Source organism: Rhopalosiphum maidis, chromosome 1 (genome assembly GCF_003676215.2).
Source record: "Rhopalosiphum maidis isolate BTI-1 chromosome 1, ASM367621v3, whole genome shotgun sequence".
Taxonomy (NCBI): domain Eukaryota; kingdom Metazoa; phylum Arthropoda; class Insecta; order Hemiptera; family Aphididae; genus Rhopalosiphum; species Rhopalosiphum maidis.
The window spans coordinates 88,929,578-88,952,542 of NC_040877.1; the positions used below are offsets into that span (position 1 = coordinate 88,929,578).

Consider the following 22,965-nt stretch of genomic DNA (forward strand, 5'->3'; position numbering starts at 1 on the left):
AACTTCAGTCCAAATGCTATGCTTTTGAATAGAAACAACACACTATGTGGCACTGAATATAATATTAGATCCTTAACTTTCTAAGTATTAGACTCCCCACCCTCTCCTCCGCCCACCAACTACTTATCGAGGTGTCGTCTCGTAATATTCTCCCCGTCGGGCCGCGGCAGTGCTAATTATAACACAATAACACCAATTGATGTACTACAGATTTGTGCTACATCAATTTTAAGTGAGTATAATAATTTAATACGTAAGTGCTGCTGGGACGTCATCGTAATTACGTGACGCGAAATAAAACGACGCGTTGAACATTATGATATTCAACCACTGTTTGTTAAGCGGGTTGGCGATGATGGTTATCTGAAAATATAATACACGATTTGATTTTAAAAAATATAGATTTATTCGTAACAATTGTTATTGTAGGTCATAATATTTAAAAAAAAAAAATACATATATTTATTATATACAAGTAAAAATTAACAAACAAAATATTTACATAAGTAAAATAATAATAAAACAGGTAGATGTTGCGAAATAAACATAATTGTATGAATATTTTTTTTTTTTTTACAGTAATGTCTATACATTTTGTTTGTTAGCTTTTATTTTTAAAAACGAAATGGAATAAAATTATGTTCGAGGAATAATTTATCGTTTTACGCCAAAGTATTTGACAAGCGTGAACAATTTCTTATAAAATATACTTATAATAATAATATATACATTTTTTCGATTTTAATTATCATTATATTTGACCCTTAAGAAACATAAACAGATTTGAATAATAAAAATGATAATCATAAAAAAAACCCATTTACTTATCGCTAATGTCCTAAATGTAGGTAAATAACAAGAAAAAAAAATAAGAGAGAGATGATTATTGTAATAATAGTAATTAGTAAATGATATTAACGGAAAAAAATACACTTCTGAGCTTTGACCAAACGATTTAAACATAGTATTTCTTTACACAGCGTTCACCGGTACTCATATATTCAGGATACGGCAGTGGCGAATATGGGATGGGGGAGGGGGAGGCGATCATAATACTTACTAGGGCTGCGGTCGAAACGTATAGATGGACACGGTTACAATAATATCGCGTGGTAGGTATCATTATACATTCATATATATTATATATTGTACTATGTGTGTGTCTGTAATCGTACCAGTTTTAAGGGCTTAGCGAAAACATAGCGCAAGGGTGGACGCACCAGCTATATTTATATTATTGTTATTATAGTATTGTGTGGGTATGAGTGAAACGGGGTAAGAGTTGGCGTATAATATTATAATATGTAAATCGACACGTTTATAATAGGAGCGTCGTGTAATATTATGTTGCTACCGTATACGATTTAAAAACGGGGGAAAAAAACACGAAATACCTTAAGTTTTATTATTATCAGGGCGATGAAAAAAAGTAAAAATAATATAAAAAAAAAAAAACCGAAATCGATTAATGAGACCAGGGAGAAACATAACATGGGATTATATATACGGAGCACTTTCCGATGGCGAGCAGAAAGGGGGAACGTCGTGCCGAGAACGAAGTATATTATTATTATTATAAAATAAATGCGCTCTCGTTTAGTCCACATCGTCGTTGTCGTTCCAAACACGGCCCGACCCATCGGTACGACGTCCGTCCTTTTCCTTGCCCGGTCGTTATCACATTTTGTAATTGTGAAAAACTCGTGCTATTTTATCGCACGTTAACAGCCTCGGGCTGAGCGGACGAGCTTATTGGGATCGATGCCAATAATGACGATATCGGCTTAACTATTCATTGTGCCGCTGAATCTTTCTTCGTATATAGGTAAAATAATAACAATAATAATAATAATTAAATTAGAGGAGTAAAAATTGATTTTTCCGCCTGGAAAACTTAATTGCCTCTCCGAACCGATTGTCTCGCCATACCGGAACATCTTGTTTCCGGAAACAATACTGGAACGCGGCGAGTGTCTAAGCGTAATTTTCTGAAAAAATAAAAAAATTACTTTAACGTTGCAGTCACACTCATATAAATGTACACGGAAATTATTATTAGTATATACAGCTGGATAACATCACGCGAACATTTTGACATTTGATAAGTTTATAGAAGTGTTATAGGTTCTTTGCGGATTTTTTTTAAATAAAGGCGTTCGTTAGCTTATTTTTTAAAAATCTTAAATCAAATGATTAACATAAAGACTACACGGTAATATACTTAAAATAATATATATATTATCGATTTTAATCATCATTATATTTTACCCTTAGAAAACTTGAGCAGATTTAAATAATAAAAACCCCATTTACTTACAGACAAACGGTGACGACCAACTTAAGTATTCAAATATAAATCAAGACATATTGATACATAATCATTTATTGTTTTTTTTCTTTTTACCGCGAAATATGTTTTAGTTAAAACCGATAGCTAAGTATACTATTAGTATCTATAACACGTGAGGACAGCGAAATGTCAGTTAGGTACCATATACGACGGAGTTTGTGATTGAATAACTTTCTTACAACAGGTATACATTATTTATTTGCAATGATACATATTACACGAAAAAGTTCAAAGGGTCACACAACCCATCATCCAAAATGTCTTCCTCTATGAAAATGTATTTATACAATATGCCTCTTTCATCTAATATCAGCACAACGAAAAAACTCAGTGCGCACCACTGTAAACTAGTTGATAAATTGTAGCTACCTGCTAACAATGTGAATGTATGTATAGGTCCTCCGTAAGTAGAATATTTTTAATCTAGGTTAAAAAAAAACGACTTTAGGTCTTTTAAATAAAAAAAAAAAACATCACTTAGGCGTCGGTACACGGTGTTTGTAATATTTTTAAATAAACTAAATATCAAAATAACCTCAATAAACTATATCTAACTATTGTACCATATTATGCAAAACGGTTTCGTTTCGTTCGTGTGTTATAAATTTGTAGGAGCCTTGACCTAGCGCCTGCCATTTTGCAATTTGGTATTTTACTTTTGAGTAATTAGCTGAACATATTTTGTAGACATGCAATGAAAATATTTTTAAAAAAAGAAGATAATTGGCACTAATTAAAACAATTATCAGCGACCTAGTCCAACCAACACGGGCTGATCGAAATATAAAAGCCGAATACAAATCAAAATAGATAAATATAAAGGTACATATTTTCAAAATAATAATAATAATAATAATAATAATAAAATATGTGTAGTACTAACTGTAGCAATAGTTACCGGGGAAAATTATCAGATAAAAACTGACGAAGCGGTGGTTTTAAACTAACCGCGTGTGTAAGAAGTGTTTAACAATTACTAAGATTCCTTTTGTGGTCTCTCGGATATTAAATGGCGTACCATATTGTTTTCGATCAATACAGTCAATGGTGTACGTATGGAGTATACATATACATTGGGTAGTCAATATATAGTGGTTTTAAATTGGATTCGGACAAATAACAATACAAAATACATTTGAAGCTAATCATTTTTAAACGTCATCTAAATAAAAACGGAACGAGAACTTTCGTACGACTTTCTTGAAAATAAAAAACCTATCCTAACAGAATTTTAGTCGATCTTTTTTTTTTTTTTTATTTATTTATATAAAAGGGAGACGGTTCCAAGTTACGAAACTCTCTCCCATTACTCACACTGCAGTAAATATTTATGCGCATGATATTACACACGCATACATAAATATGTATACGACCGTCTGAAACTAACGTCTTCGTTATGCTAGCTTACTTACGCCAATATATGCGAATTAAAAACTCGAATAGAATAAAATACCGAGACGACTTTAAGTTAGCCGTTTGCTCTTAAATTATTCGAATAAAGGATACGGTGTTGATTGACATGACCTCTGTTTCGGCCGGATACACGTTAAAGAATAAAAAATATGTGCTTGGTCACGATCACCGCTACGATATTATGTTATGACAATGTGTTCATAATTATTTGAATACGCAGTCTGCTCATACATCATACATAATATAATATTTTTAATCATTGTAATAATATTATAATTTATAATATATTAATATATAATAGCACAATACAATTGCCGCGATCTCGCAAATGAAAGCGCGGTGTAGACGTTGTACGAAATTATGTCAAGATTGTCGTTTTTCGTTGTTTTATTTTTGAAATACAACTTCTGTTTAAACGTCCGTTTCAATTTAATCTACAGCATATTGTTGTTGTAATTTATTTTACGAAATAAAAGTTAATTTATACACAAATTTATAATCCATCGACATATTTGGATTAGTTATATATTTTACAAAATCGTCAACAACCAATTTAGTAATTAGTATGCGCAGAGTTAGTTTTGATTTACATATTGTTATAATATTATCGTTGAATTCTCGATTCGGATAAATAAATTTATAGGTAGTACAAAAAATATCTAAAAGTGTCTACAGAAATTTTTTTTAGGGGAGTGAGGGTGTTCAACCAAGTTTCGTTATGCATAATATTTATAGACTTTTAATATAATAGTTTTTTTTAAATAAATTTATTCATAATGATGAACTAACAGAAAAACAACTAAAATGATTTGAAGTTTTCTTGGCTCATTTATTATTCAAATATACTTATGTCCCATTAATGTAAGTATTAAACTGTAATAATAAATTAAAATAACAGTCTTGTTAAAAACTTGAATAGTTAACAAATTAAAACTTTAAATACTATGACATAATATTATAGTATTTAATACGAACTTGACAAAAACAATTTTTTTAATGTACAGTAAATTGATATTTTTATTTAAAAAAAAAAAAAACTTTAATGGCTAACAGTGTTATTGAACGAGATAGAAGTTCAAATTCGTTTATAATTGCTGCTATTAGCTCGGACTTATGATGTTTAACATACTACATTTTTAAATCATTTTTACTATATGACTATACCACCAATATTATTTTTTGTCCGAGATTTTAGTTTACGTAGAGTATGAAAAATTATTTTTGTAGAGCACGGAGTTACGGAAAGAGTCGAGGAAAAGTTAGAGCAACGTGAACTGCTGGATATAAAAAAATAGTTTTGAAAACAATATTTTTATTTAGACTTATTTTTCTATCTTTAACGTATATAGAAAAAAAGTCTGAGGGGGCAACAGCTTGACCCCGAGTTGTAGACGCTTGTGTAATTAGTAATTATCAACTATATTTATAGTTGTAGCTGGAATACAAAAGTATTTAAAAATCTTGTCATTGGAAAAAAAAATCATATTTATTGCACGGGAGTCACAGCGTTAGGTTTATTATGATAGTAAATGTCTGTAGATTAGGTGTTGATATTTCGTAAACGAGCACTATACAATATCATATTGTGTTCGTTAACAACATCGACGCCAATCCTGCAATATACCTATTATATTTGCTTTCGGGACAAGTGTCGATTTAATTTTCTAGTTTGGCTATTGCAATAGCTCCCGTTCCTCTACCATTAACCGTAAGTCAATATAATATTATCTCCTAACAACCAATTATTTCTATACTAATGCCAACTTGTGCATTAATAAATAAATGCTCATACATAATATGGTATATCTACGATGATCATAAATAGTTAAATTCATTGAACTATTATATGAATTTACAAGGATCATTAGATATAGTTCGATATATTTTGAGTTTTAATCTGTCATTTTTATAACTATTCAACTACCGGCTTTATTAAAGAGATACTATTATGTTATATAATACGAGTAAACGACGGTGAGTGTCTGTAGACTTCAGATTGAAACAGAAGGACGAAACGAATAGAAAACTATACGGTGAACCGAGCCTATAACAAGTGGTTTTGACGTTAAGGAGAATGTTTTAATTCGTTTTATTCGACATTTTAACCGATCAAAATAAGAAAGTATGGATTAATAAACATTTATAGTTATATATTTCAGGAGATTCGAAACAAAAAATTTAATATTCAAATATAATTAATCATCAAACAGCAATCATATAGCAAACGTTGACCTGTAGTATATTATATACTCAACTGTTATTGCATTATGTACGTTTATTATATTCGCAATACAGCATATTATGTTATTCTTAAACAGTTACGCATAATACAATATATGTATGTTTAAACAAATTAACGACGACTGTCATTAATATTCATACGATTTATAAATTAATATACCTATATCGAGTGGCCATCTATAATAATATCTCTGTAGGTTTTTAGCTGAAGCTGTACATTATACTCAATGATAATTATTATACTACAAACGATAAGGGCTTATCCATCTCTATATAATTATTTTAAACGAGGCAAAGAATTAAATATTAATTTTAATGAAAATATGCATTAAATATTTATAAATTAATTAATTATTTATAAATTAAGAACATCGTCAGTCAAAGGAATACTATTTATTTAAGGCTCGTATTTAATGAAGATTTTCTTTTGGGGTAGTTCAACTACTCGAGATTTAACACAATTAGATTTTCTTTAATAATAGATAATATGTTTAACATTGAAGATCAGTTTAAAATATAAAATACTTGACCCATAAAATCCGGTAGGTAGGCGAAGAAAATGTTATATATTTATTTGAAATTAATTAAATTTATTTTACATGATTTTGTTTATATAAAAGTTCAAATACGGTTTCAAATACTACTGCAGTGTACTTATCGTTTATACATTTATTGGTTTAATATTATAGGTAAAGAAAACATATAATTATGTATGCTTCAGTATAATGATAAAAATTACCAGGATTGACTGAAATAGTGAAATATATAAACTGAAAAAGAGATTGAAATTAAACGAAACGATTCCAGGATGTTTAAAAATATGTTCTTATTTGTATATTTTCCGAACACAAATTATAAGTACATAAGTTTTCATAAAAAATGATATGCCTACAATTTACGTTTTAATTATTTAAAACACAAAACGAGTATTTACGACTATATCTTAATATTATAATAATAGTATAGTAATCACGAATTAAAAATAATAAAACTCCTGTAAACATATATCACCATAAACTAACAGTAAAGTTCATTGTTTTTCAAGTATCAACCGTTTATAAACTAAGTACACATTTATGATGACGTCATAACGTATACATATTATGTAATACTAGCTGTTTACCCGAAACCCGACTTTACCCTAGAAAAAATGAACAAACATAAGGCACGACGCTATATTGGTGTATCTCGGGTTTAATGTATCTCAGATCACGGTCAAATTCGGTATCGTACTTGTACCTCGCTATGTGAACTAATCCGATCGAGATGAACATGGCACGTAATATATTTTTTAACGTAATTCAAATTTACTCTCTAAACTCTCCTCTAAGTAATATATCTCTGAAGTTTTCGTCAACGTCGGCCGAATGGGTTTTTATATCTATATCTATATATATATATATATATATATATATATACATAGTATATACAATAATAAATACGTTGCCTTTGTTGTAGATTTGGATAACAAACATAAAATTAAATTTATTTATTTTTAAAATCTCATATCAACAACGCACGCTGGCTAATCTGTACAATTTTATTTTTACATTTTAACTCTGTAACCAACTGTAACTCATATATTAACAAAAAAAATGATTGTTCAATTGTTGTGAACCAAAACAAAATTCACAAGCGACCAATTTATAGCGATGTATATGATACGGGTTGAGGCTTAAAGTACCCTCAAAATTCCAAGAATTCTATTTTGGAATAACTTTCATTGAAATCGATCAATTAATTTATGAGATTAGCCGATTGTCACTGGCCCACATATAACATTTCTCAAGTGGTAAAAAATATCAATAATTTTAAGATATGGTCGTAAATACTTAATTTGAAAATGTTAACTATCGCTCTAACTAATAAGTGCATTATTAAATGAAAAAAAAAAATGGCAGTAATCATGCTTGGTGAATCACCTCGTGTAATACAGGTAAACGCGTTTCATAGTTTTTGATAAATTCGATCAAATATATACGCACATCAAACGAGTGTAATCAATTTCCGTGCAGACTGTGGCGGCGTGTACGTACCCATACAATACGATGTATAATAAAAGGATTTGGATCGACTAACTAACCGAACAGTAACGGACCGATGATAATTTGAATAAAGAAATATAATATGACGAACAATCCGTATTAAAAACCGTAACCGCCTAGGTGGGTATAATATATTATGCGCACATACATAGAACGTACAACTACCACCAATACTATTATAATAATAAAATAGTATACCTATATAACCATTGCACGGCAGTGCCGTCTGTATAGGTATATATATATATGTGCACGTGCACGCGATTGCAGCGACGATGATATCAATCGCAGAGACTCATCTTGCGCGCATTGCTTCAGCGACGAGCTAATCAAATGTTTAATGCCCGACGGCTCTCCCCTTAATCAAAGGACACGACTGAAAGGAGCTATGGTATATGATATACACGCATAGCAATCAGCTACATGAAAATGTATATTGTATATATTATATATACACAAATACTTATATATATATATATAAATTAATATTTTACAGTCTAATATACGTTTATATGTCTAAATGTCTAAATAAATAATAATGTTTAAATGTTTATACGCATGACTACACTCGGTCGACGAAATGAATGTGCTTCGCTGGTAAACGTGTCTTAGATACGAGCTTAGGTCGAAAGAGCAAATAAATGTCTCTTATATATATATATTATATAACAGGACTTTTGCTGGCGCTGTGTATACAGTACTATATGCGGAAAATGTGAGACAAAAATCGTTATTATACGAGTATATACGTTTATTATTATGGCTTACCGACGACGGCGACGACGACGCAATAAAAATACTACACGCTTGCTCGCTCACCTGAAAACGCCGACACTCGAGTCGTGTATTCGCGTTAATTATTACACTTTTAATCCGACTGTATCCGTGCGAACAACGTAAGATTAACGAGAGTTTCGATTGTATGTATAATGTACATACGTTATTATAATTTGTATTAGGTAAATCAATGGGACGACACTTGCGGTATAAACGACGGCGACGTTTGACATATAGCGAACGCCCTCGAGTTAGCAATATTATAATAACGTTTCGCTACTTCGAGTGTTACTACATTATAAGACCGAATAAATTATTAGGGAATTTTAATGAGAGGTGATACGATGAAAAGTCACACGTTTGGTACATTTAACAGCTCTCGACACAGTCCTTAATTTTTCTGCAGTACATTCGAAAAAACAGATTTTTTTTCCAAAACCGACAATTTGTCTTATGGAAATTAGATTTAAACAACCAAGCATATTGATTTAGTTACAATATTTTGCAATTTTTTATTACTTGCAGGCAAATTATAACTAATTATCAAACTATATTATAATGTTTTAAAAACCTATTTTAATACGTTCATTATAAATTTTCTTTCTTAGACTAAAGGTCTTCGAATTTTTTAGACGACGGGCGACCTATTATTATTATTTTTTAATCTCATTGCCATATTTGTAATAAACACGCTATGCTAAAAATTTGTTCGTTGCAGGCTTCAGATATAAACAATGTGAGCCGGAGGTTGAAAACTCCTGGCCAATAAGATATTGAATATTGATGTTGTTAGGTCATCTATATCGGCCAAGACTGCAGTCAGCGGAAAATAAGTGCCACTTCTATGTTCACATTATGTTTAACCGCGGTGAATCCTTGAATCGTTAGTTATGTAGATATGTAAATGAAAAGAGTGTCTATCTGCAGATACGAATAAGAACAACTGTGTCTCTCGTAGATACCCATTGGTTAAAATTTTTCAGTGTTCGCTGGTACTTATAAGTTATAGTTGAATGTGTTCTGTCCCACGTGTATCAATTTATCTCGAGAATTTTGATATTCGGAACACCAGAAACGCTTGTATAATGACTGAATAAATAATAACCAGTGTGTGCGGTGCACGGTATCGTCTTATCGTCTTTGTGGTCGTTTAAGTGTTATTATATTATTTAATACTATTTCATGCACGATCGGCGATAGACCACAGGGTTGAGAACGATTTAAGGATTTCTTATAAACACTGATGCAGGCCAAATAATCTGCATCGACGGCCGCGGCAGGCGTGCGCGGTTATTAAAATATGCATTTCGAGATGATCGGCGGCGGCCAAGAGTTTACAAATTACAGTTCACCGGGCGTGTGCACACGCGGACGGTTATGAATATCTGTGCCGGAAACTACGGGATTTTAATTATGGCGGTCGTGGTGGATACACGGAACTTTTTTCTGATGTCGTTTGCAGCCAAACACGAGACGCACGACAGAACGGAAAACGCGCGCGGATACACCCAAAACACAAAAAACGGTTTGCTGATTAAAAAAAGTATTCAAACGACGGATAATTTGATTTGTATATAATATATACATATATATCACATTCAACTCCGCCCGAATGATTAATATAATTTTTTTCATTATTTTTCAGAGATCATCTGTTACAATAATATTTATTTCAGTTATATTTTTGTAAGCCATACCATATTGTGTGCCTGTGACTGAATCTAGAAATGCGTATTTTTACGTGTATAATATAAGGTAATTTATCTAGCATACTCATTCCCTACATATATATTTATTTAAATACTGATTTTTTAAATTATATAGTATTCTCAAAAAACCTTTATTTTTAATCCTAAGGCTATACGAACTTTTGTTTTCAAACGAAATCACCCATGTCTCTTAAATTGTTAAGACGATGGCTTACTTTGAAAATCTTAAATTAATTTTAAATTAAACTTCGGAAGAGTAGTACAAATTTATTGAATAAATATATACTTAATACACGGTTAATTGTTGTATTAAAACTGTATGTAATTACATTGAATAGAGTACATCATCGAACGATCGTAAGCGCCGATAATTCATCTGTAAATTATGACCAAAAAACATGTATCAGTGGCATGCATATGATATGTTTAATATGTTAACTTATCGAGCCAATGAATGCAGGCGAAGATAACAGCGGTGTTATCAATTATTTTCATCTGGGGTCACGGGGCAAGAACAGTTTCAGCTTTGATAAGTGTAACGAAAAAATGTTTGTATTTTTATTTTTATTATATCATATATGATCAAATGGTAATAATGATTTACATATATCTGTAGATATATATCCTATGGGTAAGGTTAGGTCTTATTTTATATTCTTCGTAAGTCCTGTAGTACATAATTATTATTATTTATAACGTGCATCGTTGAAATAGACAGTATCAGATTTAATTTACATACAAAGAGAAACGCGTGTATGCAAACTTATTTACTCGTTAAATAAATAAATATATAAATGTACTTCTCCTAATGTAATAATATAAATGTATGCGTGTATATGTGCGCGTTTGTTGTGAACTCGATATTTTGATTTCGATACGTAGAATGAACCCCGTTTTTGATCTCGACTATCAACCGACGGTAGTTTTTCCTCAAATGATCGGGGAAATTACTAGTACCTACCAAGTACCAAGTTTATCGAAAACAGATCTTTTCAAAACAGGTACCATTTAGATACGATTTCCGATTTATTCAAAGGTGCACACGAGACGTACGTGAGCAATCATTTTATACCCAAAAGAATGCTAGCTAACAGCGAAAAATCATAAAAATGGAAAAAACAATTTTCCTTTCAAAACTGCGCTGTAAAACCATTATCATTCCTCGCATCGTTTACAATAAAATACTATGCGTGTCGGTTAACGGTTAGTAATCGCCGAGCTCCACCCGATAAAGTGAGCGGGTGATCGAACCTATAAGAATAGGAACGAGCGCTGTCGCAGTTTTTTGATGTTTCGCGACGCCTTTTCCGGTTCGGCGGACCTACCTCGCGCTACGACGTTTCCGGTCCCCCTCGACCGATGTCCCGAAACGTGAAATGTGACTTGAAAATCAAAAGGCAACCACCGCCGTAACGCGAGTAGTGCCGCCCTCTACCTCACCGATTGCACTCGAGTTGCGCTATGTGTAATTTGAAAATAATAATAATACGACCTCTGCGCGCGTCACAATTCACGCGCGGCAATTATAATCTCAAGTGTCAAAACGCGAACGCGAAAACGCCCGACCGCCTGCACGGTATAATATTATGCAGCGGCAAACGCAAACTCCCCGACCAACCTCGAGGGATGACGTAGTGATGCAGTTTGTACACAATTATGCATGCACATATTATTATGTGCGTAGAGTGGCTCGGAAGTCGATGCGCATTTCCGCGTAGTCACGTAGATTATAATAATGTACATCAATTCCGACTGTAGGCCACGCAGTATATTATATAAATATGCAATATACTGCAGTAACTCATTCTATTCAATCGAAATATTCGAAAAATATTTCGTTATGCACAATTTGTCATATTTTTTATTTTTTTTTAGTCACGTATATAATATAATCATTATATAATCTGCATATTTATGTATCTATGTTTGGGTTTTTAACTAAATACAGAGTATTATATTATCGACATTTCAGTCACATTATAATACATTTTTCTAAAAAAGTTTACATATTTTATTTTTATTTGATGAACGGATAATTCGTATTTATTTTTTTAATATACATATGTATATAATATACCGATTATCTGTTCGTTATAATATACAGAAATAAAAATATTTTATAAGATTTATCTATTTTTATTTTTATTTTCACATATTTTATTTTTTAGCTACTCAATCACTGTAAAGAACGGTTCGGTTTTTCAAAATCTGAAATATTTTTTTTTTGGTGTATATTTTTCATTTTTAAGGGATATATTTTAGTTATTTTATAGATATAGAAATATTTTGGTTGCTGGTTGTGCATAAACAATTTTAGTTTAAAACTATAATAACGAACACGTTTGATTTCACATTGTAATCGATGACAATATAAGAAGAGACACAATTAAATATTCTGTCCATTTTACCATATTAAAAGCCATTCCGGAAGTGCGGGAAAACGCGGTGGCCTATAATGTGCAAATCGCGAATACGGTAGAAAACGGGAGGCACGACGCATGTATATATATATTTATATATAATACATTGAAATCGCGGGCATATAATATAATGATCGGACTGCAACCTTTAGTATTTCAATAATGGTCGATCATAACACAATACCCATTCTCGTGTATTATTTTCATACAATTTATAATATATAGAGTATATTGTATACGTAATAACATAAATTATGTTTCATTTGGAGATGATTTTATAAATTTATCTGTACACCTCCAACGGTGATGGTCAGATCGCAAACAACGCATTTCTACATTATAATTTATAATACCTAATGATAATAACTTTATGGTATTAAAAAAAAAAAACAGCTATGTTATGTAATAACATAATTTATAATAACGGTTCACGTTAGGTTAGGTTTTCATTATATTCGATACACGGTTATATCGCACGAGTACCTTTTCTACACTTTAATATTATGTTTCTGTTTTTACAAAATAATTGCTTTTCCATATAATATGCGTAGTGTTAATAAGTGGTGCAAGTCAGAGGACGAATTTAGGGTAGAATAGTGGTTTTATAATTAAAATTATAGGTATAGGTACGCGTTATTATTATTTATGCGACAAAGAGGATTATAGGGTTTTCCGATTGATTAAAAAAAAGAGTAAATCGAGCATAATGTTAAATCAGCTGAAGTTTTCTTGTATCGTGTACTTTGGGGATTTATCTGTCAACATTTGGCACGGTTAAGTGTTGGAAGAAAAAACTAAATAATTAACCACGCTTGAACTATTCAACGTTTAGCCAAAATGTGCCCTGATTTTAAAGACGAATACAACCGAAATAAGTTTGATAAATAACTTCACACTAACGCTGCCAAATATTAATGCATTTACATCATAAAAGATGTTACGTGAAAAAAAAATTACAACTATAAAATAGATACTTATACAAACACGCGGTCAAATGTATTGTGACAATACATCACAGCAGAGTCAAATAACAACTGCAGCTAGACGCATCCATTAAAACGAATAAAATATATAAATCAAGTTAGGTAGTTTGTCGTTATTAAGTTTAATAAAACGTGACTTTACAATACCACACTAAACAATTGTTTGTTTTTATTTTTTGTTATACTCGTACGTAAACGATAAAACTATCAACATAAACGTAAACGCGACATATTGTATTTAGATAAACGTTGAATATTATATTTCAATTACAAACTCATTTTTCTCGAATTTATTTTTCTTGTCAACACAATAAAGTACCGACTATATTAGACTATAGAGAGAACCTATAGGTAGTATAATATGAAATTTAATAATCCGACGTATATATAAGTAAGATCATTTTTCTGTGCAGGCATTTTTTTTAACATACATCATGATAGAACTTAGTGACTTTGTTTATTAATTTAATTTATTTTTTTTTTTTTGATGTGAGGTGAACATCGAAGCAATGTTATAATAATATCTATGTTTGTATAATAATGACGAGAAAAACGGTACTCGTGGAAATCGCTAATTAATTAATTTTATATACAAGTGAAAGCGTAGGCATGTAGTATTATAAATTTCCGAGAACAGCATCGTCGTGTTATTACTTACTACTCCAAAAGTCCAAACTCATCGAACAACTTTATACTGACGTTTTGATTTAATTTATAAAATGTCTATACCTACTGCTTATATTGATTAATATTTTCGTAGTAAAGACAATGTTAGAGTCTGGTAAAATATATTTTGTTGTATATAGTTATTAAATTGTATTTTCCATTTATATATTGTCATTCATCGAAGGTAACGAAGAAATATTTGGTGAATCTTAAAATAATTATTATTTTTATTTTTAACATAAATATATTTTAAACAATACCTAGGTTATACAATGGAAACATTAAATAATAATAAATAAATGGTATTTTTAGCGACGCATCATGATACTAATAATATTTTACACCCACTCACTGCGAACAGGTACATTTCACGTGGGCCCGGCCGGGGTAGGAGCTGCTGTACGGGGCCGCCATCGCAGACATTTCGCGTCGATCTCTTTGTAGTCTGATCCTCGACGTTTTGACCTTTCCAAATACTCGTCAATCACATCCTGTGAACAGATTTAAACATTTTAAAATATTATATATAATTTAGGTCGTATAAAAGGATGATGAGTTAATATCCGGACAACACATGCGTGTAAAGTAGTGCAATATATATTTTAATTGAATAGTTGTATTATACACAAATCGAGTACAAGTAATACGAATGATAAATCATATTGTATAATATATAGTTATCAATAAATAATGCATTTGATACGACGTGTTAGCCGTCTTATTGTCTATAAAGTGAACGTTTAAATATACATTCAAACGAATTCAGTGACATAACAGAGAGAATTGTCGGTTACGCTTAAAAATATTGATGACAAAAAAAAAATCGTCCAGATAGAATAGAAATGTCAGGACGAGTACGGTTTTTGAACATCTCGTTCCGTATTCATTTTCAACGCAATCATAGTAACGTTGAATAAATAATAAATTCCAATCACGAGCTATAATACTATGTTTTTGATGGAAAATTAACATCATCAGTCCCTATTGGATGCGAAAGTCGTCTAACCCAATTGCGTTCTTCTTTTAATCTAATATATTATAATAATTCACAGTAATGTGCGACACGATAACACAACCGCAATACACAATGTTATGTTTAACAGCATATGATCACACATCGTCGGTTCGTTTTATATAAATTTGAATTGTCAGTAATAATCACATTACAAATTTAATCTCGTCAGGCGAAGCAATGGCAAACGATAACAATCGTACTTACTGTGTGTGTTCATATTAACAGCCCATTATAGCCGATTTAGTATAATATAGATGATGTGATAATAATTAACTAGAATTATACTGTGTATAGGTACATATTATTATTATAATGACAGTTGATTCGATACGCGTATAATATAATATTATTGCTGCAGTATCGTTGCAACATACCTACATACGTAAATGGTAATAACAAGTTAATCAAAAATAAACTCAACCACTCGGGCTTTTGATTGATAACTATACAGATTAAAGTGTCTTGCATTTGGTAATAAGCACATTATTAGGTAATGGAGAGGTTACGTTGTACAACGTTTAATTATCCGAATTTAAATACGTATCATGTAATTTAACTTTGCATTATTAAACTAAAATTTAAAAAATAACGACTAAGTGTATTTTATACGTGTGCAATGTAATAAATGCCAATAAATAATATTTATTTATACACACAGGATCGATTGGTATATAATTATTACTTTAAATGAGATAGAAAACGTATATAAATAAAGGTGTAGGATGTAGAAAAGTATAAATAGAATATATTTTTTTATTTTAATTCAATCGAATTTTAAATTTTCAGTGAAATGTGGGGGCAGCTGAGTTATTGGTTTTACAGTATGTATTAATACATTACATTTAAACCAGTTACCCAATTGCCAATCGCTACATACTTTAGCTAGTTCAAAAGTTTTTAGCGTAAATTGTTCATGCATTTCAATCCTTTCATATTAAGCACACTTGATAAAAAAAGTCTATTTTGCTGTACAGCCGCACAATTCGTTTGGATAAAAAATCGTCAACGACCACATGTACCTAAATAGGAAACGCATTTTTTATTATTAGCTAATATAAAATATGTAGGTAACTGTTATTAAATAACTCATTTAACAGAACATATTAATGGTCACGTTTTTAAAATATAGCCTTAGGGTAAAATCGTCAATATTATATCTTTTTATTTTACTAAATTGTTTGTTAACGTTTTGTAAGAAGGAAGGAAATTATATTTTTATGCCGGGGCATTAATTGTGTTACATAAAATTACAAATTACCCGTCTAATTTGGAAAGCAGAGGAAAAAAAACTCAAACAACGTAAATTGCAATACACATAAATATTATTATTATTATTATTATTATTATTTTTTTTGTTAGTGATCAACGAAATTATAACACGCTATGTGCTGCACGCGATGTTGTTAGGTACACGAAAATATAGCGAAAACATAGTCACAAGAAATTGTCAACAATTAGACAGTTTTTTAATTCGTTAATAGTAATAAAAATAAGAAAAAACGGATTCATTCATAAAAGCAAAGAATGCCAGCGATTTTTGAACTTATTGTTTTTTTAAATGCATCTGATATATTACAAATAAAGAAAAAGTAATTTAAATCATTAAAATAATATGATATTTTATTGACAATTTTCAATCTCCTTGGCTAGATTCACTTCACCGTACAAACAATTTATAATTAGGTATGTAATTACGTAATAATATTATTTTTAATTAATGAACGGTTTTTGTGTTTAATGTATTATTTTTAAAATTAACGTGCTTCGACAAGGATGATGTAACTTAATTAAGAGTTTTGAAAAAAATGATAACGAAACGGAAAATTGCTAAAACACAAGAGTAATTATAATTCTCGTTAAAATAAATAAATTCGAACGTATATATTAATATTAAATAACAGAATTGTTTTTCATAACGCACTATAGCTAAAATTAAATTAATTAGGTATAAAAATTTCTTTACAACGTTTCTATCTTAGAAAAAATAAATGATAATTTTATAACTAAATTGTTAAGTACAGATAAATAAATACAAAATAAAAACGATGTGTTTCCAAATTAATTCAATTTTTCGGAACTAGCTAGGAATCGGTTGCCAAAATCTTGTATGAATAATAAATTAATTATCAAGTATTATAGAAATAATGTAAAGTTTGGATGATGGCACTTTATATATTTTCCAATTAGGTATTATTAATTAAACACTAAAGAATGAAAAAGTTATAGTCATATGCCTGGGCTAGATGTTTTATTATTGCAACTAAAATATAAATTCAATATCACACTGCTATAAAAATAATGTATTAGGATAATGTCAAATTAAAGAATACGACCTATTAATTATGAAATACTGGAATTAATGTACAAACAAAAATGTATTGAAAATAAAAAAGACTATGTACAAAAGAAATGTTCAGGATAGTTTTATACGCAGGTATAAAATATAATGTACTTGTGTAGCTAATGGTATAGATTATGGTTCAGAGTAATTCCACATATTTTACTGCTTGTGCAATTTAAGAAGTTTTTAAAATAAGAAATACCTTATTATTGTGCATAATACTTAAGTTATTAACCTTAGAAAATATTTTAAGTATTTTTAAAATACACTATATATTATAATATTATGTAGCATACTATAGTATTTCTTGCGAGGAGTTACGATATCGATTTTCATCGATGGAATTTTATATTATTACATAAAGTGTCAGTAACTTAATACTAAAACGGTTGCGTTTAATAATATAAATATATTTTTTATGACGCTTAACACAGTAGTCCATACATTTTAACACATGTTCGTTTAATGCAAATTATTATACACCTATATAATATATCAATATACATATTACACACACACACACATATATAATATACATATATATGAAAGGTACGCTAGAGAAGAGGAACTCGATCCGCCACTACAACAGTATCCGAAATATAAACAGTAAACACGATAAGATATGCGAGTAATCGAATTTCGAAAACACGGGAAAAAAAATAAACAAGATTATACTTATAAAACCGTTAACCGTAAAATAATATTTTGTGTCTCGCATTAAAACGCGTTGATGGCTCTACGGAAAATGACGGGAAAAAAACGTCAGTGTTGGCCAAAAATTATATTCGGACCCTTAAGGAAACCGTTTTACGTCATGTCGTCCCACGTCCGACACGCTCTTATATACCAACAGTGTAAATAAAAAGCAAATGCAAAAAAATAATACTGCACACGGGTCAGAAACAAAATAGTTCTAATCGCACTACGGGGCGTATTGATTCTACAAAACAGAAAAGAAAGATACAAAAATATTCGATATATGTCTGTAGTAAATAGTGTTTTGTTTTAGCGGGCGATTGACGTAACAATCTTTTTAATGTTACGAGTATATATAATATTTATATTGAGAATTTGATAAGCGATTTTGCAGTTTTAGACTTAACGTGGTATCGGCACGACACATTTTTGGCGTAATAGTTGAGCGTTATAACATATGTGAAAATAATAATAATATATTATCACGGCACAGAATATATCTTAAACAATAGCGCAACTGAATCTGATGCGGATAATGTGTAGACTGCAATTTCCGGACGCGCGTAAGATAAAAGTATAAATCCTTATTTACGGTCTCGACGTCGTCGTTGTGGTACAATGATATTGCTATCCGTATGTCTATCTATAACTATCCGTCTTAACCGGACACACCCCCGTGCGCGGTACTCTGCTTTCCCTTAACAACGGCTGACGACGTAATTTATTTATTTTTTTTTTTTTTACCTCACCGCGACGGACGAGTTTTATTTTTGCCCCCCCCCCTCACCTAACCACAGTTTACGATAGTACTATACGACAGTTCTCTAGCATATGCCGGATTAACATAAGATCAATCACGAAATAATAAAATTGTAGTAATTATATTACTACCATAGTTCACATCGTATTGTGCATGATGTTATTTGTTTTTTAATAATCAAACGGGTATATGTAAAGGCTATGTATTTCAATAACAAAAGATATATAACGTACACTAATTATTGAGCTTTTCTACAAATGTATACAGGATTTTACAAGTCAACTGCTAAGTTAACGCGTGTACACATTTGTACGTACCATTACCTAGTTAATAAGAGAGGGAAGCATGTGCTATGCGGTGCTTCAGCTAAGTGAAATAAAAGGGCGCCCATGTATATTATTAATTAATAATAATTATATAATAAATAAAAAAAAACTCAAGTTGGCTAAAATTACGCGCAGTTTACAGCAATAATCAGTACTAGGTATTCATGGCAACAAGGCACGGATCTAGATTCTTATCGCAGTTACTTACAGAGATACCGTGATTTAATAATAATATATATTTTAGTTTTTGCTATTCAATTTATTGATAATAATAACGTTTTAACGTTTATGATGAAGTATTCGATATTAATTTATTTTAATCTATCAATTTATGAGTAGAAATAAGAGGATTTTTAGGGAGGTTGAAAAAAAAGGATTGGGGTGAAATAATTATAAAAATTATTGTTTTGAATAAAATTTAATATATTATAGAGCCATATTTTCTGATCCGGAGGGATTACCCTTAATAATCCCACTGATGTGGAAGGGGAGAGAGCAGCTTGCAAATTTTGTTCTTTGACGCCAATAATGACTTAACACAGTTTTATTATATGAGCACAATTATTTAATGTGATTTAAAAATATTTTAAATTCTAAATTAACTCCCGATCATCAAAAAAAGTACCTGTACGGTTGTTCTTATTTAATAAATCAAATAAATCAGTATAGTTAGATATAGAAGTGTGGCGTTTACTATTAAAATGTATATAAAAAATTATTAAGTAGTTCAATTACTTATTGCAAACACGGTAGTCAATAAAATACCGCATAGTAATTGTTCATTTATATGTATTATACATATGCGTATGTGCGAGAACATCTATAACTACAATATTATATTCAACATATAATTTTGAATATCTTTTGTTCTTAAATTTATATTTATATTTCATATTGAAAAAATAGCGTTTACGATTAAATAAATTATATTTGCTTCATACATTTTACGTGATATACAGTATATTATGTATTAATTAATATAATAGATGATATTATTGAAGATAAAAAAAAATATTGAGTGAACAATTTACAGTTTGGTTAGCAGCATTGACTACGATTCATATAATATATATCTATATTATGTCCTATATACTATAATAGACCAACTCATATCCCCTCTCGTACCAAATTTATTATATAACATAAACAATCTAGCGTCCCTCGACTGGAATATAATAGACAAGTACCTATCCATAATGGATACTGAGTGGTATACAATGAGTGGACGGAACACGGGAATAACATTAAAGGCCATTTTACCAATAGCCAGTTGACCCAAAATTTAACTAATCTAGGTTTAATTATAACTCATAGTTAATTTCGATCGCTTTACTAATCAAATTTAATCATAGTTTTGGAGATTTGAATTGGGTTCTGTCGGTTAAGTTAAATTTATCATTAAAGTACATATAGTTATAATATAGTCGAAATCCGATTTAAATAGCCATAAAGGTTTTTCGAACTTACCACGTATGAAGAAATACCGTACAAGCCGTAATTAAGATCAAATAAAGTTGGTAATTAAATTCAATTGAAAAAATATAAAAGACTAAACATGTTTTAAATATGTACATTTTTTCACGTAATACCTATTACGTTCATAATCTATTCAATACAATGTTTACATTAGTTATTACTCGTTATTAATCATTTGATGGGTAATTTGAAAAACAAATAACTATAAATACCCGCCTTTCCTAGCTATCTACAATATAAAAAATACCACTCACTGACTAACGAAGTCATAAATTCAACGTGGGTAGCAAAATTTGCTTTTTAAAATAATATTTTTGGACGATTAAATAAGTTTAATCATTTATATTGAAATGCAAAGAAGAATCGGAAATTGATATTGGTGAAAAAATATCTTCATTTAAAAAAGCTACATTTCCAATTAAATAATACTTGGACCGTTTATAGAAAGAACAATAATTATTTAATCAAAGTATAGAAATCGCATTTGTTTTTAGATGATAACATGCAATGCGCATTTTCAATTAATATTCACCCCAATATTTAAGATCACGTGGAAATTCTTCAACATCAAAGAAGTTATTAAGTATGTAATTTTCATAGTAAATTGTAAATTATAAGAATTTCTGATCAATCTATTATGTTATTTATAATTTTATACTTATGTATTTGTAAAAAGATTAACTAACATATTTGATTGTTGATTTGCTATATTTAGTATAAATAAATGAAAATTTAAAAATTTAGAAAAATACTCATAAAAAACTGAGAACCACTACTAAGTTATAATTATTTTATTTTATCAGAAACTTTCGATTGGCTTTAACTTGACTAATATTAAACGTGTCTGTATATCACATTTGTGTTGGAAAATCTTTTATTCTACATCGTATATTAATGTTATATACAATACACATCATTATTTATTATGTATTGGTTTATGAATGGATATTAAACAGCTACAGTCTTAACTTTTTTGTGTACATTAATGGTACGAATTTTTCCAAACAAAATACACATTAAACGAACTAAATGTTATTAAACAATACAAATCGAACCGAAGTTAATGGATTCGACTTTAAAGGTCCAATTGAAAAAAACTCATAACATGTATAAAATATTGTATCGAATCCTTTGATGAAACAACAAACTCCGTAAGTTAAACTCTTAATAAATTGTTTCTTTGAACAGTCTATAAAAGTTTTAATAAAGGAGTAAACGTCATTAGAACCCTATTACTCGGTCGAGTCACAAACATACTGTATTTTATACTGCCATATAATATTGTTGAGGCTTTATGTAAACCATTAATAGTTTACATCAAGTATTTAATAACTTTAAATTACATTCTTTTAATATTTCTGGCATTTGAACATCGATGATTAACGATTCTACTAATATCCACAATCAATTAATAAAACAATAGTCTCGTTCGCAGTAGCAAAACCAAAAATATTGGGATTTTGAAGAAGTGAAAAAACTTGTAATATTGTGCACAAAAGATTATTATATGAATTCACGTTATGACGTCGTGCATGATTATAATAACAAACCATCATTCGCTTAACGAATAATAATAATAATAATAATAATAAAAATAATAATCGATATTTCGTTATTGACAAAACAAAATTGGATTATAAAATAAATAAACTGGTGTTTCGTATTGCGGGGGAATTAAAAATACTCAACAGTCGAACGATGACGATGACTACCCGTCGTCTTTACCGGCACGTGTAACCCGGGTCTT

The 22,965-nt window shown here is 29.9% G+C and overlaps 1 protein-coding gene across 2 annotated transcripts in view; it reads right to left on the bottom strand.

Annotated features, from left to right (window-relative positions):
- Positions 1-652: 652 nt before the first annotated feature.
- Positions 653-22,965, bottom strand: part of LOC113556923 (histone acetyltransferase KAT7) — a 90,678-nt gene continuing 68,365 nt past the window's right edge. Inside the window, exons 11-12 of one of the 2 annotated variants that reach the window (XM_026962155.2) lie at positions 14,953-15,095; positions 653-1,988 (exon numbers count right to left, since the gene is read on the bottom strand). In XM_026962155.2, the coding sequence (XP_026817956.1) occupies positions 14,973-15,095 (123 nt within the window). In that variant the 3' untranslated portion in view covers positions 653-1,988; positions 14,953-14,972. The remainder of the gene's footprint in view (positions 1,989-14,952; positions 15,096-22,965) is intronic. The other variant, XM_026962154.2, reaches the window with a different exon arrangement.